Raw genomic sequence first — 25,122 nt, forward strand, 5'->3', positions numbered from 1 at the left:
TCTTACCCAATCCTAAGAATATGTGGGAGGATAACAATGTACTTTGTATTAGAAATTCCAAAAACTCAAAGGGGAGAGTAGACTCCATGCTCGTTGTAATCGACAGGTTTTCTAGATGGCGCATTTGTATTCACTATTGTAAGATTTTCAACAGAGATTGTGTGGTTGCATGGAACTCTAAATTCCAATACTTTTGGGTTTTGACCATTTCAAAAATTCTTGCTTACTTTGTGGAGGAGGATTGATTTAAGCTTAAATTATAGGCTTATAGTAGTGTGTATTGTGCACCCTCAAATTGATTGGGCAAACAGAGGTGATGAATATGACCCTGAGGAATTTAGTTTGTAGTATTTGCCAGGATAAGCCAAAACCTTTTTTTTTTTTTTTTTTTTAAAGCACTTGCAAAAGCTATAAATTTTCCTACAACAGTGTTGTTCAAAGTTTTTTTTTTTTTTTTTTGGGTTAAAAGGCATGATATATTAACAACAAAAGGGGAATTACAAGCTGACCACAGAGGCCAAAGTAGTGGCTATTTGCCTATAACAGTATAATCCATTAACATAGATACAAGTAATTTATCTAATTCATCTGAGGGGGAAGTTTCAAAAATAACAAAATCCTCCCTCAGGCAGCATCCTTTCTTTGCCAAAAAGTCAGCACACCGGTTCGCTTCTCTATATACATGAGTTACCCGAACCTGTGTGACTCTTGCTATGAGAAATCTGCAATCAGAAAGTAATGAAGAAAATTTTATATTAACTGAACAGCAAGCTTTAAACCATCCCTCAATGCCCATAACTCAGCCATTACACTTGTTGCATGCCCAATAGACCTCAAGAATCCCCTAATCCATCTCCCTTCACTATCTCTGATCAGCCCTCCACCGCCTGCCTTGCCTGGGTTTCCTAGTGAAGCTCCATCCGTCTTGAGCTTAAACCAACCCGGAAGAGGCTTAGACCATCTAACTGGAATAGCAATCTTAGGTGCTATTTGTTTGGCCTTACTCACACAGTAATAAAATTCCTTGGCTTGACTCAGACACACCTTATCAAGTCTTGGGTTTGGTACACAGTTTTCAAACACAACATGGTTTCTATTTTTCCACAAAGACCAAAGAGTAAAAAGAAATAACGTGCACCAAGGAGTAGTGCCTTTATGTTTCACTCCACTTAAACAATTGGTCTTTAACCAAATCTCAAGACCCTCAGTAAAAGAACTTACATGAGCAGGAGGTACCTCTAGTTTCTTCCACAGATCACGAGCATACACACAATCACGAAAGAGATGGAGGATGGACTCGCCCTGCTCTCTACAATCTACATATCGGGCACAATCTAACACAATTGATGCTCATGTCTGCTAGTACTGATAGTGAGAGGATTGGTGAACAAGCTCGTCTCTCGTTCTCTCTCCATCGCCGGTAAATGGCAGCAACAACAGCTCCGCCGCCTCAACATCCATGAGTACCAGGTCCACTTCTCTCTCGCTCTCTCTGTGACATGTATTTGTGTGTATATATATGGAACAAGATTAGAGTTTTTTCTATTTCTCTGTTTGGTTTGCGATAAAAAAACAAGCTCGGGAAAACAAAACACTGACTTGGGTTTTAAGGCTTATAAGTTGTTATGGTTTTGTAGAACTATTCAGACTGATTTAGGTACTGTATTAGGGCCAACTGAGTGAATAATGTAATTTTTATTTTATTTCCTGCATTTTCTCGGCGACCAAACACAGTATAATTCTTAGCACGGATAAAAGCTGTGGTTCTTAGCACACGGACAAAAGCTACGGTTTTTGTCTCTGTGTGTGTGTGTGTGGAAAGTATGTGTTTTTTATGGGAAATGTTTGATCTTTGTGCTAATTCAAGCATGTGAATTTGTGAAATTGTAAATTTGTTTGGAAATTTTGATTGGATGTTTGCTAATATCTTTGCGTCCTTGGCCTCTTTGACTAATAACTTTCACGTTAACATTTTTCATTCAAGGTGAGCTTAGATTGTAGAACCTACTCCAAAAGCTATACTTCTTATAAAGCCTTTATTTATAGGCTTGTAGAGATCTCATGAGCAGGTCAATAGTCATTAACTTTAAATCTTTTTACTTCTCAATTCCAAAAATGATCTAGTCAAAGTTTGAAGCTAATGATCAGGGAATATTTTTATGCCAAACAAGCACCATCCAAAATTTTACCATATTTTTTTAATTGATTACAATAGCCAATACCCTTGAAAAATTATCCAAAACTTATTCAAATTCTTTCATGTGTGAGGTTTTAAATCCACCTCTCAATGTTGGAAAATGAACTTTCTTCACCTTATAGAGAGTTTTGAAGAATCTCTAATGCTTGATTGGATGAAGTTGCATTTGAAACTTTTTTGAATATGGTTTCATTCATACCTTCATAGATCAATGTAGAGCTTGCTGATCTTTCTTTCGAACCTTTTGCAAGGTTTCCTTTTGATTTGAAGTCACAGATGCTTACTCCATGTTATCTTTATCCACTATCTCCCATGCATCATATAATCCAAGTAACGACTTCATTCGGATAATCAATTAATCAACTGAAATGGAATCTTCCCATTTTGGCAAGCACCATTCTCTCCATGAACCAATTGTCTCTGTACCACATTATTGGAAGTCGATGGGCCTTCACACACTCAAACACCACTCACAAATGGAACAAACCCACACTCTCAAAGCACGCAAAGAAAGATAGAATGGAGAGGGAAAAGGAAGAGAATTCTTCTTGTGTTCTTATATCTATTCTTCACACTTGGTTTGCAATTAATGGAGGAAAACATGAATATATACTACACCATGCAACCTTAATTCTGACAATATTAAATTATATAAACTTTAAAATTTTACTACTCCATTCAACTTGTTTACTGTATTATTTGATGAATGAAATAAAGTCTCATAAATAAAATAAATTGTTCATAAACAATGCAAACATTTCATTAGCAAGTTTCTTATTCTTTCGGTAAACCAGCACAGCGAAATGGACAAATAAAGACATCACTAAAAAGTCATGTTTTCCGCCTCTCTCCTAATGGAATCAAAGAGTGCAGTAGATAAATAACGTTCTCCAGAGCTGGGGAAAATCACCTGCATAGCACACAAAATCAAAAGGAAATAGTTAAATAATTGGGTTAAACATATATATGCCGACAAGTATATTTTTCAAACTTTGAATTAGGTTAAAGAGTGGTGATAATTACACACAGTGTGTATGGGAAATCCGGACACACAATGCTATGTTAGCTGAAATTATGTTTTGAGAACACGATTTCAATAAAAATTGTAAAATTAAAAACACGATTTTACCATTTCACAACTATAACTTAAATTACAACAAATTGATCAATATTGTATACAATATTATTGCCACACAACCTGCAGCTATGCAAAAGTAATGGACAGCTTGAAAATAAATATGGTATTCTACAACACTCTTCATCTCCTGGTTTTGGAAGACATGAAGAAATATGGATCCTAGAATGTGCAGTCAGGACTCCGTAGAGCATACAAAAGGAGTCATCCAAAACATATTTAAAGGGGTTCTGATGTGAAGCTTGAATTAAAATAACCTAAGCAGACTATCATAATAATAAAAACATGCAACAGAGATTCTATATTAATTTGAAGAAGGCAATAAGACTTACAACAATAAGTTTTCCATCATTTTCAGGCCTCTTTCCCACCTTCATTGCAGCAGCTGCTGCAGCACCAGATGAAATCCCCACCTGAAATAAACAAGCTCCCATTTTCAACAGAGAGTTGGAAAACCAAAGAGACCAGCAAGTAGCAACAAAATAACTGTAGAAATTATGTGTAACAAAAACAAATAAATAAATAAAAAGGAAGTGTAAGGAATTCCTCTAGAATCTTTACATATTATCTAATTAAGATAATTCCATACCAGCAAACCTTCTTTCAGGGAAAGCAGCTTCGCAGTTTCAATAGCTTCCTCACTTGAAACCTGAAAAAAGTTACCAAAAACATCACAAATCATTGAAAGGAAATCCATGCCTGTAGTAGCAGCTAACAGAAATCAGAAATGTTGTCATGGAAAAAAAAAATAGCTGGGACTTGTTATGATTTGACAAGATTTACAAAGCAAATGTTGTAATTATGTTCCTGTACTACCAATCTAATAGGTTCATATAAATATCACAAGCATTTGCAACTTTTACTTAAATATGTAACAGGAATGTCCAAAGTCTTCTCTGTGTCTTTCCAGTGTCTATTTGAGGTAGAAGTATTATATCAGTCACTAGACACTTGCACAAAGGCCTAACAAACTCCATGGAAATAGAACACTCAAATTTTGTCAGAGCATTCTTTATCATTTTGCCAAAGCATCTCTCTTATTAAATACTATAATATTAAAATAGTGCAGATATTGAGTATGGAAGATCAATCCCAAAAGAAAAAGTTTACAAGAATGATCCATTTTGTGAAAATGTATGCATTTTCCTTTCCAAGCCTTCCTTGACAAAAGGAAATAAAGAAGATGAACAAGATCTCCAATAAAATATTCAATTTTCATTCTCAATATAAAGTCCTCCTAAACAAAACATGAGTTTAATCTTTTTATTTTTTAAAATATACTTGCAAAAGTAGGCACAGAGGACCAACTTCTCTGAAAGAGTTGGCGTTCTTCATTTATATTGGTTATCAAGATTGCCAATAAAAACAGTTTTGAACCTGAAGAATACATGATTTTGATCTTTTCTTTTTTAAACATACTTAAAAAAGCAGCCAGCAAGGAGTAAGTTTTCAGAAAGAATTAAGTTGTTCATTATATAGAGGAACCAGACCAACTGCAAGCCCCATAAAACCAACTCATGCCTAGTTGATATACCTTGGAAAAACTACAACTGAAATGAACCTTACTAATAAAAAGAATATAAATAAATAAATAAAAACCCCAAGACAAATAAATTAGAAAAGACCTTTCATGATCAAAATCCTAAACAAATGAACTACCTAATGTCTTTAAGGACTAAGAAGCTTGATTGTCTGAAACGTCCAAAATGGACTTATAATTTTATCATATTGATTACACAAGTGCAAAGATGATAATGGGTTGTGCCTCATTGCAAGATTATTGTAATTGCATTTCCCATTTTTATGATATATTCAGACTGCTCTAGTAATATTACAAAATTATAGCACAAGAAGATATTATACATGTAAAATCAAGATGAATGCAAATATAATGGTTTCCAAACTCACTTGAATAACTTCATCAAACACATTGACATCCAGAACATCAGGGATAAAACCAGCACCAATTCCTTGAATCAGATGCTTGCCTATGAGATGTGCATGCATGCAAATAGTTAGAGAACTATCATCGAAAATCAATGCAAACCAAAGAAATCATATAGGTTAAATAAATATCACATATAACGAAAATAATTTATGCCAAACAAATTATACAAAGATTTGACTATTCAAACATGTGCAATTTCTATCCCCATAAAAGAAAAAGAACCTGCCCTGAAATTTTTAATTTAAAAACCAACAAAGGTGGTCCAACCACCTTGGATTTCCTAACAACACACCAAATTGATGCCTGCACAACGTACTGATATTTAACAAAATCACACATCCGATAAAGTTCCAACTTTTTTGGTTTAGAGTCTAGACACCTCTAATATCTCATATTATTATATTCTAAAGGTATAAATGATACCGGTGAAATTTGGAAAATGTAGAAAATTTTTCAAGTACAGATTTAATAATAAATTTTCAATCACAAAGACTGCACATATACATAAGAAGGGTAAAAGTACCAAGAAAGAATAAAGAATTGAAGGTGCTAAACATTAACTAACCTTGTTGTCCTCCATTCAAGATTGCACTTTCAACCGGTTCTACCCCATACACCTACATTTATACAGGAGAAAGTGGACCATTAGTATAAAGTATAAAATAATCTCTCTCTCTCTCTCTAAGAATCAAGCACACACACAAACGGACCTTAATCTCTGGGTTTTTCTCCTTCAGGAAATTCCCTGCACCAGTTATTGTACCCCCAGTCCCTATCCCTGAAACCAAAATATCAACTTTCCCTGCTGAATCTCTCCATATCTCTGGGCCAGTGGTTTCATAATGGATCTGAACCAAGAATGACAGAATGATTTATTAATGGTGTCAATCATCTATCCATATCAAAATATAGCAAATGTAAACAATACCTGTGGGTTCGCAGGATTTGCAAATTGTTTAAACAGATAACTATTAGGGAATTTGCTTAAGAGCTCATCAGCCTTCTCAAAAGCACCATCAAGGCCCTTGGTAGGATCTGTAAGGTGCAACTCAGCTCCAAAAGCTAGGGACACAATTCTTCTCTCAATGCTATATGAAGCTGGCATGATAAGTATTAGTCTGTAACCCTTGACAGCTGCAATGAAAGCCAACCCAATGCCAGTATTGCCACTAGTTATCTCCATGAGAATAGTCTTTTTCCATTATTCAAACATGTCCCGAATCAATGAAAAATATGTTAGTTCTATAATCTGGACTACATACATAGCAATATCTCATATACAATTAAATATAAGTATTAAAGAGAAACTAATAAAAACAAAGAATTAAAAGTAGAAGTGAAAAACCCTGTAATATGAGCATTACAAAACTGTGAAACAAATCGCAGAGAGGCCATCCAAGTCTCACTTTAAGTCATAATGAGGTTAAATATCAGCACAGTATGCAATAAAATGTGTACCAAATGCCAAATGAAAAGCCATGCAGGTGCCATCATAGCAATTGTAGTAATATACTTTATTTGGTTTCAATTCTTATAATCAACCAAGAAAGAAGAAAATTTGAAAGGTAAAAAACCTGTATGACCAAAAAAAGAAACCTTGAGATGTGTAGAGATTTCTTTACCAACCTTCCCTGGTGTAATCAGACCCTTATCCTCTGCATCTTTTATCATACTATATCCAATCCTACATGCCAAAAGTTGAATTCAAATGCATGTCTGAACTAAAGATTGTCAATTAAATACAATAGCTTGTAAATCACACTATATAAATCAAAATAAAAAAATATAAAAAAATAAAAATAAAATAAAAAAACAGTTAAATAAAGAGTAATGCCTGTCTTTAACACTGGAACATGGTTGCATCATCTCAAGCTTGGCAGCAATACAGGCTACACAACCATCCACAACATTATTGAGATATACCATTGGGGTATTGCCTATCAGCTGCACAAGTCAAAAATTACCATTAACAAAATGGAATATGAGAGCAAAAGCGTTCATAATACAAAATAATGAAAACAAAAGCAACATTAAAGCATTAATTCTATTGAAAAAAGAATACTTCTGTAACATCTTTCTTGATTGCACACTTGTCTTCCATCTTATCTTCTTAAAAATACTACAAAATGATAAAGAAAAATGAGTGTGACGAAACTTCAAAAGAAGTAGACTGCAGTTGCATATAAAGAACAAAAAAAATATGATGGGCAAATTTGCACAATCATGAAAAATAATATTATTGTTCCATTTTGTTTTTCACTGAGCCAATTCCTTTTTTCAGTTAGTAAAAAAACTGCAAAATAAATCAAAAATTTTGATCATTACAAAAATTTAGCATGATGTGAGATATATCAACATGTACAAGATTTTATATGAAGACCTTCCTATGATCTCAAACACAATGAGAATTAAATTCATATGAGTACCGAATCTCGTAAAACAAACTACGGGGCAGATTTTTAAACATGGAGCTCTAAAAGTTCTAAAACCAAAGCCAAGATTTACTCACAATCAGAAATGAATTAACATAAACAAAGAAAAACCCACCAAAAAAAGGCTCAAAAGGAAATATTTTTCAATTCAGAGTTTCTAGATTCACCAAAAGCTCAAAAGTTGAGGGTTTTTTTTTTAATTTTTTTTATAATTGATATCCATTTATTTTACTTAGCAATTAAAAAAGACATAAACAACCCAAACTTTTAAGAGCACATTAGAGCAGAAAGCCAAACTCAAATCCAATGATTGGTGCATTATAATCATACAAACCTTAACCAAAAAGCTCAAAAACCAATATTTGTCAAATTTTTGAGAAACGCCAACAAAATTAGAGCAGAAAGCATAGAATAGTTTAGATATTTTAAGCAGATTATATTACTCAAAATACCCCAAAGGTTGAGATTTTCAATAATCTCCATAAACAGAGCGCAGAACAGAATCATAGCTAAAACATTTCAAGCACCCAACTCAAAGATTCCAAGAATCACCCATAACTCCAAGGCTAAAACAGCATAACATCAATAACCCACCAACAGTAACAAAGCATAGCAAAGAAATATCAACTACTTCATAGTAGTTCTTCTAAGGAGTACAAAATATAAATAAGAAAAATGGTTCAATTGTGCATAACATTTGCAAAATTCACTACCAGACAGTCAAAACCCAAAAATGCCTCACTATCAAAAGCTAGTCTTTACCCAGAAGAAAGATATAGTAGCTAAGCTTAGAAATATCAAGTACCCAGTATAGCTCACTACTCTAAAAGGACAGGTTTGAAACCAAACATAGCGACAACAGAGAAATTTGTAAGTACCCAATAAGGGATCAATCAATTTCATGAACATTTAACAGTCAAACTAAAGAAAAATACAAAATACTTGCTCTCTTGTCTGATAGAGATAAAGAATCGACAACCCAAAATAAACGTTCAAAAAATTAATTAATTAAAAAAATAATGTGGATGCGTAAATTATCGTGAAGGCTCCCAAGTCCCAAAGCATAATATGAAGAGCTGAACAAAAGACAAAACTGCTTTGATATATATATATTATTATAGATTCTGAATAACTTGTTACAATTTTCTGCACTAATTTTCATATTCCGAAAGTGTTATTTTAAAGAATACACTAAAAAAAATAAATGAAAAGTAAAAGCATGATCAATACTGCAGCAAAAAAAAAAAAAAAAAAAACTTTAATCAATCAGTACTAACAACAGTCTTTTTTTAATGATATCAAGTAATTTCAATTAGGACTAACAAATATATTTTTTTAATAATATCAACAAACCACCACAAATAAATTCCTAACTGCAAAAGTCTCTTCCAATGGTAACTTTTCTTTATTCACTCAAATAGAGCCAAAACTACACACAATCTAAACACCAATTTGATTACAAAGTGAAGTTTTAATTTTTAAACCCATAATTACCAAGCAACCAACAACTCTCAAAAAAAAAAAAAAAAACAAAACTAATATGAATCTTATAATTGGCTCAAACTCTTTCCCTAGGTGGCAATTCAACTGCGAGCTTTTTAGGATAAATATGTCTTTATATATTAATTAATTAATTAATTTTATATATATATATATATATATAGAGAGAGAGAGAGAGGAGACAGGGACAGAGACAGAGATAGAGATAGAGACAGAAATGGGTTCAAGTTATTAGAGTTACACTTTTTTTAAACCATTAGATTTAAATAAATCTAAGGATTTAAAAAAAAAACTCATTAATGCTAATATTCTAATTGATCTTATTTATTATTCTTTATTTAATACATTCCATACTTATTTCTAAACTCCAAAAAAAAAAAAAAAATTTATACACCTACTATTTCTCTCTCTATCTCCTCCACAGCTCTTCCACCTCAATGGCAAGGTCATCGGTAGGAAAAAAAAAAGCCACAATCTACCTAACTTTGATTAATAACAAAACTATTGCTATTATGGATGAGAACCAATTATGCATTAATACACATGGTTCTACGATGTCATTTTATTGCTTGGTCCTATCTATCTTCCGGATAGTGATCTTATTGTTGTGCTGCACAAGTAGAAAATACAAAGATAAATAACTATCCAAAGGGGTATACAAGCAGAACCTCAAATTTATAGATGACTTCATACACTAGTGTTGGATGGTCCCCCTTTATTTCAAAACTTATTAGGTTCCTATGTTGCTTAAGTCCACACGAAAGCTTTATAAAGCCTTTTATGAAAGGTCTCACATTGTCTTTCTAAGCCTCATAGCATGTTGGCTAATAATGTGTATGTTTTGTTGGTTGTAGTTTAGGTCCTATCTTTGTTGTTGCTTAGTAGAAAAAAAAACTGTCGGCAATGCCTAATTAGCCCATTCTAATTCCTGAGAACTCACACTGGATGATTCAAGTAAAGGAACTAAGGAAGCCCTTTGAGAAAAATGAAGTTCCATGACTGTTTAAAGATAGATTTGGACTCTTCGATTTTTATACCTAGTAATTCACTTGGCACAAAATTAAAAATTAAATAAGGCACGTTCTCTAAACTTTGCCTATTAATATATATATATATATGAGTAATTCTACGGTACCCCCCCAAAAAAAGGGGGGGTACGGTACCCACTAGTAGGTAACCTGCTATACCAGGTTACTTTTTTCTCACATTTGATGGTTCCATTCTCACATTATGCAGTTCCAACATCACATGTGACAGTTTTTTTCTCACATTTGATGGTTCCCTTACTTTTTTCTCACATTTGACGGTTCCATTCTCACATTATGCAGTTCCAGCATCACATGTGACAGTTCTTTTCTCACATTTGGTGGTTCCCTTACTTTTTTTCTCACATTTGACGGTTCTATCCTCACATTGTGCGGTTCCAACGTCACATATGACAGTTCTTTTGTCACATTGAGTGGTTCCCTTAATTTTTTTCTCATACTCGATGGTTCTATCCTCACATTGTGCAGTTCTAGCATCACATACGACAGTTCTTTTCTCACATTTGATGGTTCCTTTACTTTTTTTTTTCACATTTGACGGTTCCATTCTCACATTATGCAGTTTCAACATCACATGTGACAGTTCTTTTCTCACATTTGATGGTTCCCTTACTTTTTTTTCTCACATTTGACGGTTCCATTCTCATATTATGCAGTTTCAACATCACATGTGACAGTTCTTTTCTCACATTTGATGGTTCCCTTACTTTTTTCTCACATTTGACGGTTCCATCCTCACATTGTGCAGTTCCAACATCACATATGACAGTTCTTTTGTTACATTGAGTGGTTCCCTTAATTTTTTCTCATACTTGATGGTTTCATTCTCACATTGTACAGTTCCAACATCACATGTGACAATTCTTTCCTCACATTTAGTAGTTCCCTTACTTTTTTCTCATACTTAACGGTTTCATCCTCACATTGTGCGGTTTCAACATCACATGTGACAGTTCTTTTCTCACATTCGATAGTTCCTTTACTTTTTTCTCACATTTGACGATTTCATTCTCACATTATACAGTTCCAACATCACATGTGGCAGTTCTTTTCTCACATTTGATGGTTCCCTTACTTTTTTCTCACGTTTGACGGTTTCATCCTCACATTATACAGTTCCAACATCACATGTGACAGTTCTTTTCTCACATTTGGTGGTTCCTTTACTTTTTTTCTCACATTTGACAGTTTCATCCTCACATTGTGTGGTTTCAACATCACATATGACAGTTTTTTTGTCACATTGAGTGGTTCCCTTAATTTTTTCTCATACTTGATGGTTCTATCCTCACATTGTATAGTTCCAACATCACATGTGACAGTTCTTTTCTCACATTTGGTGGTTCTCTTACTTTTTTTTCTCACATTTGACGGTTCCATCCTCACATTATGCGGTTCCAATATTACATATGACAGTTCTTTTGTTACATTGAATGGTTCCCTTAATTTTTTCTCATACTTGATGGTTTCATCCTCACATTGTGCAGTTCTAATATCACATGTGACAATTCTTTTCTCATATTTGGTGGTTCCCTTACTTTTTTTTTCTCACATTTGACCGTTCCATCCTGACATTGTGCAGTTCCAACATCATATGTGACAGTTCTTTTCTCACATTTGGTTGTTCCCTTACTTTTTTCTCACATTTAATGGTTCCACTATTACATTAAGTAGTACCAACATTGCATCTGACTCTAACTTCCCACTAAGTTCTTAACTTCTGATGACAGTTGTGACCAATTAAATCTGAACCTTCTAACTTCCATCCACGTTGAGGAAGTTACTAAACAAGTAACCACTCCAAAACTCACTATAAAAGGACTCAGCCATATGAAATCAAAGTAAGTTTTTCACCACTTATAGAGTTGGAATTCCTGATTTCAAGACAGAAAACTAACTTAAGCATTGGAGGTTTCTTGGCCAATTCACCCCAATCATCTTTGATCTTGTGCTTCTTTCTTTTCAGGCCTTCCAAGCAATCTCAAGCCCATTGAAACCCGAAGCATTCAGCCTACTGGTTTTCTATGCGTCATCAATATATACTATAAAACCGAAGATGTATAACCTTATGTGCTTTCTAATTGTTCTTATACAACATCTGCAACTTAATCATAGTTGTGTGTTCATTGTGGTGTCTAAGGTTGGAAATAGGGTGACTATACAATTAGCAAGTTATGCAAAAAATCCACTACAAAGATTGTTAACAATTTTAAAATTTTTAGTAAACACTTGAATTAAAACTACAGATCTAGTATGAAATAGTCATCAATCAAGGCTACTATACCAGGTTTTATATTTTTTAGGCATTTTCATTAGATCCACATGTGCGAAAATGTCATATGACTGTATCCAACACGGGTATAACCACCCCAACTAAAGTGTCTATGTAATTTTGTATCATAAAATTATTATTACATTTAGACCCATCCAAAACAAAATAAACATCCCAAAAAATTTCCACAATAACAAAAAGTACCAATAAAAAAGCTACAAACAATTAAGGACAATTGGCCGACTTTACCAAAAACGAATAACCTAGTCATTTTTAAAAAAAATTATCAAAATAATTTTGTCATTGAGAGTTCAGCACATTGACCACAGTGATAAGTGTGAGCCTTATTTGAGTTAGCAAAGCCTACACTAGCTAAGTCTAAGAGAGCCGTAATAACAATGAAATGTTTTTGTTGTTGAAGACTTATCGATGCCACAAAACACCTCTCTGTCTCTCTCTCTCTCTCTCTCTCTCAGGGTTTCGCAAAATTTATACAAACTTGTCATTCTAAAGCCATTTGGTATTTGTTCATATAAAATATGAAAACAGTGTAATTTGAACATAATTGTCTATTAAAAGGTCAATTTTCATCTCTATACTTCAACTCATGCCCACACCAAACGAGATAACTCAATTGGCTTAGGATTCGTAATGATCTGGAACATCGGGTCCAGTCTTCTTTCCCGACCTTCCTTCAATCGCAAAGGGCAATGTCTTAACGTCAGAGATAGTGCCATAGCAGGGACTTGGTATATTTTTTGCCGAGCAACTCTGGTTCAAATCCTTCATGCCTGCAATTTTATTTTTTTGAATTTTCAATTTACGGTCTATAAGCTGAAAAGCCCACAAGATCCTACACCCAAAAAAAACCCTAGTTCATCCCAAATCTTCTTTCCTTCAATGTCAGTGATAACAGCCACCGATTTTCCTCTCTTTCTATGCCCTTTTATTCGAAGTCTCCACCGTTTCTCGTCACTAAAATCTCAGTACATCTCATCCTTATTTTTTAGTTTTCCATTTGGGGTTTTGGCTGTTTGACTTTTGTATTGCTGAATTGTTATTAATCTTGTTTTGTTTTTATTTTCCTTTTGGTTTCGCAAGGCTAGGGATAGACACAGGTGGGGGCCTGGGCTCCTCTGGGCCATTTTTTTTTAGTAGGTTAATTTTCAAAAAAAAAAAAAGACTTGGGCCCCCTTACAAAAAGCTTGGCCCCCTTTGAAATTGTAACCCAGCCTGCTAGTCCACATGTAAATATAAAAAATAAATAAATAAAAAAATAAAATAAAATTAAGTAGGTTAATTTTCAAAAAAAAAAAGACTTGGGTCCCTTACAAAAAGCTTGGGCCCCCTCTGAAATTGTAACCCAGCCGGCCAGCCCACATGTAAAAAAAAAAATTTAATTAAGTAGGTTAATTTTCAGGAAAAAAAAAATATATATATATATATGAGACATGAGCCCCTTACAAAAAGCTTGGACCCCTCCCAGCCGGCCAGCCCACATGTAAAAAGACAAGGGGTTTAGTCCAAAAATGTAAACCCAGCAGCCTGTCTCCGAAGTCCAAACGGAAAAACAAAAGAAAAAAAAAAAACAAAGAAAAGAAGGCTGAGGCAAGACAGAGTGACAGGCTTTTCAAAAAAAAAAAAAAAAAAGTCTGAGGGGAGAGACTTTGCCGCTGCCCACGCCGTGAGTGAAGCTGCCAAAACGCGAGGTAAGAGCTTGAAATCTTGCTGCTGCCCACACCGTGACGTCGCCACCTCGCGAGAGCGGCGAGGCCCATCTCGCAGACCCACGCGACACCCACACGGCCACACCCACCACGCGACACCCACACGGCCACACCCACCACGCGACATCCATCTCGCCGTGACGCCACTGCTGGCTTTGATCTGCCCCACCTCGCGAGAGCGGCGAGGCCCATCTCGCAGACCCACGCGACACCCACACGGCCACACCCACCACGCGACACCCATCTCGCCGTGACGCCGCTGCTGGCTTTGATCTGCTCCAGCCTTCACAGTCAAGTATTTAATCTATCCTTCAAAATCTCAGAATCTGTGCTTGTGGTTTTTGTGTTTTTACTGATGAGGAATCTGTGCCTGTGTTATTTTTCTTTGGCTTTTTGGCTCTGTGACTCTGTGACTATCTTACTGATGAGTCTGTGTTTGTCTTTGTGAATTGTGACTCTGTGTGACTATATTATATAGATAAGAGAGAGAGTAGAGTCTCTAGAGATTAGAGAAAATATCAGTGTTTGACTGTTTGTTGTGTGGTAGTTGGGCAACAAAATAAGGACAAGTTAAAGGCTCACAGCAAAAGGAAAACTGAATCAACTTTCAAAGAATAAAAATGATAAAAGTGTTTGTCGGTAGTGGATAATAAGTTCATTGTGTCGGTAGTGGGATTGGTGAATGGGTCAGTGTCAGAAAAAAGAAAAGAAGAAGAAAGATAATGGCAAAGAGACAAAAGATAAAAGACAAAAGACAAACATAAATCATATAATACTAGACTCTGAGCACGCGCTCACGCGTGTATTTATAGACTCTTTTAACCATTGAATAAATTTTAATTATTTTTTGATCTCTTTACACAGAATGTACTAAAAAAATTAAACATGTGAATCTAGGCTTACTAAACTCAGGAAGACACTTCCCAAATCCAACTCCCACAATACATTCTAACATATATTTAGATCCAGACAACATGAAATAATTACCTCCAGAGATGATGTTGCTCTGTTAGGAATGTAGACTTTATAATGAACTTTAGCAGCCAGGTTGTCAACATGAAGGGACTTCAAAATGGTGGTATATCATTTGTAGCACGGACTTCACGTCCCCTACCCTTTGATTGCAAACTTTTATCCTGAAAACATACAACAACGTTCATTAAGAGGCTACATACAAAAATAGTTGTTGCTATGAAGGATAGGGATGGAGGGAGAACATTATAACTGCTTAATGATAATGGGCGGAAGTTTGAAGTTGTGTTTGTGAGAATTTGTAGACAGATTTTTTTTAAAGCGATAGTTAAACGTTTATTTCTTTTTTTTTTAAATTGAAAATTGTACATCTTCTTTGTTTAGGAATAATATATTGGTTCACATGGATCATGATACGGAGAACGAAGGGAAGACTGATTTTATTGATTTGGAAAAACATTGGAGTACTATTCTCGAAAAAGGAATAGATCAGTTGACTGATGCCCAAATAACTGGTTTGAAATTCAGTTCCCTAGATGATGGTGGAGAGTTTTATAACACATATGCAAAGTTGGTTGGGTTTAGTATTCGTAAAGATGAGATAAAACGTAATAAAGATAACATTGTGACTTCTAGAAGATGGGTTTGTGCAAAGGAAGGGTTGCGAATTAGGAAAAATGAGTCCAATGTAAATTGCATGCGTGAGAGACCAATAACAAGAAGTGGTTGCAAGGCCGCTTTTCGTATTAGGTTTGAACGAAAGTTAGGTGAATAGGTGGTAGGAGAGTTTAAAAGGGAGCATAATCATGACTTAGTTCCGCAATTTGAGACTCAATTTCTCCGTTCACATAGGACTATTAAGGATTCTGATAAGGCTCAGATTATAGCATTGCATAATGTTGGGGTCAAATCAAATCAAATCATGGATCATATGATCCAACAAGCTGGAGGATACGAGAATATAGGGTTCACTTCAAAAGATCTCTACAATTATGTAGCGGCAATTCGCAACAACAATACGCGAGATGGTGATGCTGAATGTGCTTTGGGATATTTACAAGCAAAAGTAGACATGGACTCCTCATTTTTTTTTAAATACACTGTTGATGAAGAAAGCCGTTTGGCTAATCTGTTTTGGACAGATTCTCAAAGTCGTTTAGATTATGCATGTTTTGGAGATGTAGTCGCGTTTGATACAACATATAAGACAAATGTATACAAAAAACCCCTTGTTATATTGGTAGGAGTCAACCACCATCGGCAAACTATAGTATTTGGTTTTGGATTATTGGTTGATGAGACCGTTGAAACATATACTTGGGTGTTGCAAAATATGCTTGTAGCAATGAACAATAAGACCCCTATTTCAATTGTGACAGATGGGGACAAAGCAATGAGTAGAGCTATTAAAACGGTTTTTCCAAATTCTCGACATCGTTTATGTGTGTGGCATCTTGAAAGGAATGCTTTTGCAAATCTACATGATAAAGTATATGAAAGTTTTATTAGGTGTATGGTACGATATGTTACACCAGATGAATTTACTACATATTACCATTAATAACGACACGCAACCATCAACTGCTATAAGATTATTGTCTTTATGTTTGCGTACACCTTGAATGAGAAAATCAATGAGAAAATCTAGCATGAACTTTGCCCAATTCAAGTTTCTAATCTCTTCAACATTACGGCAAATTAAAACAAAAGACCGTTTCATATAAGATTTTGTAGTGGGACATAATAAAGTACCCACTATAAACAGCAAAAAATAACTCACAAATTCATTTCCAAATGTTTCCATCTTATTCAACTCATCCTCTAAGAGCTTAATTGGTATATCCCCTTCCACATTTAATCCATATTGTTGGCACATATGATTTATCTCTTCTGCGCTCCCAACAATAGATATATCAACCCCATTTGATCTTATTCCTAAAATATATTCTACATCTTCAGTGGAAATCGGTAACCTCTTACCACAAATATCCAATGCACATGAATTTTGGTCAAAATGATCAATTAACCATTTGCATAAATCTCTATCCAAATTTATAAACTTTAAATCCAACAAACTACCAAACCCTAACTCTTGAATGACAGATTTTTGTCTTAGATTCAATTTGTTAACCATCGAACGAACGCGACCAAGGGTACACCGAGTATCTAATGAAACCTGCATTATAAAATAAATAAAAAAGGTTTTATAACGAAATTTAATACATAGTGATGCATTCTAAAAGTTTCGTAGGTAAATACTTACTTTACGTGGTTTGCAAGGAATATTATGTTTTAGATTTGCATAATTTTCACAATTCTCACGTGCTTCCCTCCTATACTCTAATTTAGAGTCGTCATCAAGATTATTCCACTTTTTTGTAATCTCATCCTTAACCTGTAATTTTAGATTTTCATACTCAAGTATGATGTCCATGAATATGTGAACTAAAAAATAATAATAACCTAAAAAAATATAAGTATTATTCAACTTACAGCTTTACTTATCTTGACAATGCCTTCAGCTTTCATCATTTCTACTTGCCTTTTACTAAAAATCCAAATTGAACAAAACTCACTTTCTTGAATATAACATTAGGATAAATAAAACAAGTAAATATATACTGAATTGCATGAATCTTACTAATAAATTATAAATGCTCCAAGTGGTCTTTTCGGGGGCCTAACTTGGAGAGCATCTTGCTCTTCAATGGCATCTTGCTCTTCAATGTTCTTCACTCTCCCCATACTCCTATCACAATATAGCATGAAAAAAAAAAAAAAAAGGTAAGCAATAACATGCATTAAAAAGTAAATATATTTCATGGTTGAATTTTGAAACTAGACAAAAGGTGAATTTTGAAACTAAACATAAAATAAATTTGTGTGATGTGGACACAAGATATAAGGAGTTTGCTATCAATTGGGCCTAAAGACCTAAGCCCAATCTCTTAATTAGTAATTTTCATTTCCTATATGGATCAAGAGTTAAAGTTCTTTTCTTGTAAGCAATGTTTTGGAACTCTATTAAGAAGCCCTGGGTTCAATTTTATAAGACAAAGTTTAATTGATAATAAAGTTTTCACTAGTGTTATTTCAATTGTTTGGTGCCAACCCTAGCCAACCCTAGGTGTTGACTCCTAGCATTTTCTTTCACTTGGTTTTGAATCCAAGCAAGCCAAGGTGCTAAATCCTAGGTCCCATCCTTTATTTTCTTATTCTTGAATTTATTGTTGCAAATTTTTCGTTTGTCTTTCATCACTGTGTACTTTATAAAAGAACATTAGGTACTCATGTTCGTAGTGGAGGAAAAAAAGTCCAACTGGTTTCAAGATACAAAGAGGAAAAGTGATTAGGAGCTCAAAAAATAGAATCCCAAAAGATTATCAGGATTTTCTTTTTCTTTAAGTTAGTTTTTATTCACATGAAAAAGAGCAAAGATGAAACACCATCAAATACACGGGTTGTGAACTGAAGGTGCATCTGAATCCAGCAAACTAGAGACAGAATGACCACTTGTGGGAGCCATCCAATCATACAATGTCGAAAAATCAAGTTCACAGCCAACATTAATCATTCAAGGACTTCAAATGTCCAGTTATTTTGTTCCTTCCAAATAATCCCCATGACACAGGAATTGCATTCCAAATATCACCATTTTTCTGCCTAGAAAACTGCCCCTTCCAACATGCCAACAAATCTACACCCTCTTTGGCATAACCCACTGCACCCCAAAGAGGCATAAAATGAAAGACTATGAATCTCTATCCATAGAACAATTTAACAATAAGTGATCATAGACTCCCCAGCTTGCTTACACATACAACAACAATCCACTATGATAACATAAGCATGCCTGGCATAAGAACCAAGTTATGAATGAATTCCTTTTATACCCAAAAAAAAAAATGGAGATAATAAGTGAAAAAATTAAAATAATACTTCTTTAATTAGAAGAGTAACTAAGGAAATGCAGTGAAGTCAATCAAGAAGTGTTTTTGAATAAAATCATATTCTCAAAAATTTGACAACTGCTAATTTTACTCCCCACAAACTTGTTTCGAATCTAATTGTAGCTATAAACTAGTTGATGTTCACTACAATGCACTTGTTTTAGCCAAAGCATCAACCTATGCAAAACCTGCTAAATCATCAAAATCTATGAAGTATTCAACACCCCTAGGCCTTGGCTTAGTAGTAGCTTTTTCATCAAGTAGAGAAAAAAGTGTTGAAATGATTTTTCAACTTTAAAAAATTTTAAATTTAAAATTGAAAGAAAAAAAAAAGGTAATAAAATGATATTTAACAGCTGATAATGTAGTTTTAAAATAATATAAAAAAATTAAATTAAAAAAAAAAAAAAAAAAAAGCATCAACAAATATCCAAATAAGCAGGGCCAAGGAATGAGAAAGTTGAGCAAGGAATCAAACAGAGGTGGCATCAATAACAAATTCATCCCATTTTTGTTTGATCTTCTTGAATTGACTTAGAGAATGACTCCCATGTACTCCCTCTTTCAATAATGTAAGTTTGAGTTGCCAAATACTCTTATTTGAAAGAAAATAATTGATGTAGAAAAGAGGGCTTTGATATTAAAATTTATAAAAGACAGAAGAATTCTCAAGGGACTATACAGAGCCACACTGCTAGAAAGTAGAAAGGCGCAGGATGATGTATGTATAACTTTTGCCTGGTCTTGCATTTATCTAACTCCACTTGTGTTCGACTTATCATGGTTCTTGTTTTATATTACTTTACATGTGACTAACTGAAAATTGCTAGTTTAGATTATGCATTTATTTTTTGCATGCTCGTGTTCTATATTAATTCTTTTTTATACTGCACATTGACATTTTCTTTAATGAATTTTCTATTTCTACTTGACATATTATATAGGCTGACACATAAAGGTAGTTTAATAGTTGAATTCCAATGTGATGACTAATGAGTGGGGTGATTGTGGAGATGGACTGCACTTAATGCAACTTGACATCCATTTCTAAAATCAATTATTTGTTTTGTATAAGTTTCTAGGGCTTGTACAAAGTCAAGAGTCATTAAATCCAGACAGGACTTAGGAGTTTCATCATTCAATTGTGAGAATGTTTATCATAATTTTTGGATGCAAGTTAGTTGGACATTTTCCTTTTTTCTTCTTCTCCCTTTTTTTTGGGAGAAAAGGGATTCCCTAGTTCTCTCAGTTCCTTGTAAAGCAGCCTCCACCGTTGGGTGTAGTTTTGGTTAATTTGTTCTCAGTTGGATGGTTCTATTTGAAGAACTACATTAGAGAGGGTTTTCTGTGGATCTTTTTCTAAAGGAATTTTCTGATGTAAATTTCCCAGCTTTTTGTTGGTTGTTACCTACGTTTAAACAATTTTCCTTCAAGTATCACTTTTTAAAAACAAAACATTCCTTCAAGTGTCTCATTTGCACATTTATATTTTTTAATGCCATTCCACCAAAGTCCACCGGGGGATTTTAATCCTAATCCTTAAGTTTATCCTTAGGCCTTTGGTATCATTCATGCCTTACTCATGTAAGAGATAGATGAGTGGTAAAATGCATTATCATGGATTTTTCCTTGAAAGGCATCCTCCGTTGACAAATCAATTTGAAGCCTATGATTCCCCAAGTTTTTTGATTGTAAATGTCTCGATTATGGGTTGAAAACTCAATGGGTCCATCTGTAACTTACCAATAAAGTAAATGTCTATAGGCTTTTGGCAAACTAGTAGAAGTTAGAGCTAGTGGTTGGTTAAGTTCTGTTTTGGCTAGGCATGGTCTAGACTGGTTTGGTTTGGGTTGTGTTGAATAATTAGAAGGGGAGGCACTAGTCAGAAAGCAGGAAATGAAGGGTTGGTGCCGGTTGGTATTAGCTTAATGTGGCAGCTTGGTTTGGTTTAGACGTTTAGTGACTCCAATACTTGTCCTGTTGGCATGTAAGATAAAAGAGGGACACAGTTTTGATACAGGAGATGATCTAATTAGGAAGGCTGTTTTTATTACAACTTCAATTTATGGTGAACATCAGACAGATAAAATATCTGCAACTGAAACTCTGAGCAAACTCACCAGGCTTCTTTCAAATTCTAAATTTTAGAGAAACCAACTCTAAAATAGGAAACCAACTCAAAAAAATAGCACAAACCAACACTGAAATTGGTGTTCTTACTGCCTTATAGTATGCATTCTCAAGAGAAATAGGCTCTTGTATCATGGCTTCCAACCTATGAATACAATGACTGAAGAAAAAGACCAATAACTAGAAAAGCAAAACATAATTGTTCAGAAATTTTTTTTAATAAACAAAATAATTCAAGCACCTATGCAGGATTAGACACGACTTCACTTTCCTTCCTCTCTTACTGAGGCAAGAGATGCCATTTGCCAAAGACCATTGCTAAAAATTGCTCAGCAAGTTTGGTATACTCATAAGCACAAGTCAGTTGAGGCAAAAGTTTGTACAATAATGAGTGGCACAAAACTTGCCATAGTAGTAATTGTTCAACGGTTAAAACAAGATACTCCATGAAATAGAAAATTTAGTTAGAACCAACATGGAGAAATCCTCATATTGTGAGAGACAAGAGTAGAGCATTAGAACTCCTTGTTGCAATAACCATTCAATTGAAGTTGGTGATAAAGGATATAAACAATCAACAGTCATCAACTTAACTCAGCAGTAAATATTACATCAGTAGCTCTGGTCATATCAGATCTATGGAATCCATAAAGCCCATTTACTAGACCGGTTATCTGCATGTACAACTAGGGTTTAGAAGGTAGCAGTCAATCATTGTAGGCAGTACCTTGAAAATTGTATATACCTTTTTTTTTTTTTTTCCCTGATAAGTAACGAAAATTTTATTGATAAAAAAGGAAACACCCGTGTACATTAGGGGTGTACTCAAGAGTACAATCAATCTTTCAAATTACAATGCTCAAGCATATCTAGAAAATTAGGACAGGGAAAAGGTTTAAAAGCAAGACTCCAGTCCAGTAAAGTACAAAAAAAGAGAGACTAAATCTCAATAATAGACCATTCACATCCCTCAAAGCATCTAGCATACTGTTCCCGCCTAAGACACCACGTAATGCAATGTGACACAGCCCTCCGAAAAGCTATATTTCCGTTTCTACCAAAGGTACCTTGCCAGGCTGCTAACAAATCAAGGACCCTGTGGCATAACCCAAATAAGACCAAACAAACTCCACACTATTGTCCATAACTCATACACTATGCAACATTGAAGAAGAAAATGGCCCACTGACTCTCCCCACTCAAGTGCAAAGTGCGTTCAACAAGTAAAAAGAAATAGCTTTTTGAGCTTATTTTGACGCACCCCACACCAAAAAGAGAAAACTTTTTTCCCTAGTTTCAACAAATAAGCAAATCAGAAAAGCACATCTGAACACAAACCAGACAGCACAAACTGTTTTCCAAGGTTGCAAGAAGTCATCAATATGATTATGATGTATAATACCTTCATCAGTAGAGTTTTGAAACTGACTCACCAATTCTTTAAGGTATTGCAGCCTTGGACTTCCATATTTTCCAGTTCGCTCTTCTTGTCTCCGATCATTGGTAAACATTTAATTTACGCTGATGGTTGTTCTTACTGCCAAGGTGGTCGAAAAAAAAAAAAAAAAAACTCCTAAATCTGTAGGTCCATAGTATCGTGTCCTCCCCACACTCCCAACCAAATCTAATCTTATCCCAACTTATGGATAAGGGTCCCACGTCTCACATTCCAAACTCAAAAGTGTAAAGACTTTTTTTTTCTTTTTTTTGAGAAACCGGTCTGTGAGACAGACCGATGCTTTTATTATTAAAACATAAGAAAACTAATCAAACAGAGCAAGGGGGATAATGTCCCCAGGTAAGTCTTCAACCCAAACCTGACATTCTAATTCTAGCCCAACCCGGGATTTCTTTGCCAAAGCATCGGCAACCTTATTACAATTTCGTTTCACATGGCAGTAGTGATCCAGGCAATCAATGGTGGACTGACAAGCCCTTTGGTGTAAAGATTAATTTGTCAAATATATAAGAACCGAAACTCAAACAAAACAATAATATCATAAACCCACAAAGTTTAGAGAAATAATATAAACCCATATCAGCGTTAATCGTATGTAAAGAGAGAACCTGAAGATTGTGGGTGGCGCCGCCGATTTAGAATGGAAGAGAAGAAGCACCGCCGAGTCGTCCGGGAAGAGATGAAGCACCGTCGAGTTGGATTGGATATGAGTGCGCCGCTGATTTGAATATGGATTGGAAGCTAATAAGCTAGAGAGCGGCGCCGACAAGTGGATTGGATGAGAAGGACCGCCTCCGATTTGAGGTTGTGGGTGCGCCGGGCTCTGAGTGTTTGTGGGTGCGCCGGGCTCTGAGGGTTTTGTGGGTTGCGCCGCAGATGTGGTATCAACGATTTGAGGGTTTTGTTTAGAGAGGCAAACAGAGCAAACGATTTGAGGGTTTTGTTTAGAGAGGCTCTGTGAGGGTTTTGTTTAGAGAGGCAAACAGAGCAATGGGTAGAGACGCAAACGTGAGACAGGAGAAAGGCGGACAGGGCTGATGAATGTTTTAATTTTTTTTGTTTATATTTAAAACCTGTTTAACCGGTAACCAAAAACCTTTAAAATTATATTAACGGACATGATCAAAACCATAAGAAAATAACGGCCCAAATATAGGTGGGTACCGTACCCTCCCTTTTTTTGGGGTACAGTAGAATGACCCATATATATATCTATATATATATATATATATATATATAGACTATTTAATGAGTCTACTCAAAGTGCTTTTATCTCCCCAGCAATAATAATTGTCAATACTTAAAATAATATAATATTTAAGAAATTTGTTATTCAAAAGTGGTCAATAGAAACTCAAAAATAATCAATTTTAATTCTTTATAATAAATAATAAATTATGAGAATAAAAGCCTAATTACAATAATATTTAATATAATAAGTAAGTCAAAAGATTCCAAAAATATTTTTTTTTTTAACCAATTACGTAAATACAACCCTATACAAAATTTATGGATTATATTTTTTGGGGGACAAATATCATTTTTCCGCAATTAATGTCCTCGTTTAGTTTAAAACATAGCAATGTCCTCTCTTAGTCCAAAATGTAATAATGTTCCCTTTTAACTTTTCGAAACAATCTTCTCAACAACAACAACCAAAAAAAAAAAAAATCAAAGCAAGATGATTTCTATATAAAAAAAAAACTTTTGGTAACACTAACAACTAAATAAAACTTATTAGTTGGTGATCACCTAGGTTTTTTTTATTATTTTGAAACCATTCCTAGATTACCACAAAGGTTTGAAAGTCATAGCTATCGTGTTAATATTTAAAGTGCGTTTTGTCAGGAATTTTCCTGCCATAACAAACTCATCTGCACCTAGCTCCTTAGATGAAACCAGAGTCTTCCCTCTCTGAAAAAGAAAGACAACTCCAATATTTTGTAAGGTTATCCATAAGAAGGAAAAACTAAACTCTAACGATTTCCCAAGCCCCCCAAAAAAGAATGCCCATAATCCCTATGATAAACATGTTACCCTTAGGGACAGAACCACCTTCCAAGGAAGGGACGATAGTTCTACAACCTAGGAGAAGTTGGAGACTCGAACTTTTGCTAGTGATAGAGAAACTCTTGGCCACTGCACTATCAGAGAAACTTTTAGAGTGGTGAAATAGAAAATTTTTGAAACTTATGTAATGGAGTATAAACTATGCTAAGAATTAAAAAGTTTTCTAATATTTTGGTAATAGAATTTTATATAAAATAAACACTTTTAATAAATAATAGTGAGCGGCATGATGTATTTTTTTTTTTTAAAAAAAAGAGCTACATGGCAAAATCCTATTATACAAG

At 34.5% G+C, this 25,122-nt stretch overlaps 3 protein-coding genes across 18 annotated transcripts; 1 reads left to right on the top strand and 2 right to left on the bottom strand.

The window, feature by feature from the left end:
* Positions 1–2,919: 2,919 nt before the first annotated feature.
* Positions 2,920–8,768, bottom strand: LOC115979979 (cysteine synthase-like). Of its 16 annotated transcripts, none has more exons than XM_031102126.1 (11): positions 8,751–8,768; positions 7,343–7,399; positions 7,115–7,224; positions 6,877–6,964; positions 6,209–6,472; positions 5,991–6,128; positions 5,846–5,897; positions 5,241–5,320; positions 3,922–3,981; positions 3,665–3,745; positions 2,920–3,107 (listed from the first exon to the last, which is right to left on the bottom strand). In XM_031102126.1, the coding sequence occupies exons 2-11, from the start codon at positions 7,379–7,381 to the stop codon at positions 3,021–3,023; spliced, it is 999 nt and encodes a 332-aa protein (XP_030957986.1). In that variant the 5' UTR covers positions 7,382–7,399; positions 8,751–8,768; the 3' UTR covers positions 2,920–3,020. The 16 variants fall into 16 exon arrangements, with proteins under 16 accessions (XP_030957986.1, XP_030957984.1, XP_030957988.1 ...); XM_031102124.1 differs by having other exon boundaries at positions 8,746–8,767; XM_031102128.1 differs by lacking the exon at positions 8,751–8,768 and adding an exon at positions 8,659–8,717 and having other exon boundaries at positions 6,907–6,964.
* Positions 8,769–15,632: 6,864 nt separating this feature from the next.
* On the top strand, positions 15,633–16,626 carry LOC115980570 (protein FAR1-RELATED SEQUENCE 5-like). The gene is made up of 3 exons (XM_031102805.1): positions 15,633–15,979; positions 16,082–16,469; positions 16,609–16,626. The coding sequence occupies exons 1-3, from the start codon at positions 15,633–15,635 to the stop codon at positions 16,624–16,626; spliced, it is 753 nt and encodes a 250-aa protein (XP_030958665.1).
* Positions 16,627–16,706: 80 nt separating this feature from the next.
* Positions 16,707–23,791, bottom strand: LOC115980571. The gene is made up of 5 exons (XM_031102806.1): positions 23,377–23,791; positions 17,871–17,978; positions 17,723–17,777; positions 17,493–17,624; positions 16,707–17,405 (listed from the first exon to the last, which is right to left on the bottom strand). Exons 2-5 carry the CDS (start codon positions 17,972–17,974, stop codon positions 16,707–16,709), a joined length of 990 nt encoding a protein of 329 aa, XP_030958666.1. The 5' UTR covers positions 17,975–17,978; positions 23,377–23,791.
* Between the last annotated feature and the right edge of the window lie 1,331 nt (positions 23,792–25,122).

The sequence above is a fragment of the Quercus lobata genome, chromosome 3, assembly GCF_001633185.2.
Source record: "Quercus lobata isolate SW786 chromosome 3, ValleyOak3.0 Primary Assembly, whole genome shotgun sequence".
Lineage (NCBI taxonomy): Eukaryota > Viridiplantae > Streptophyta > Magnoliopsida > Fagales > Fagaceae > Quercus > Quercus lobata.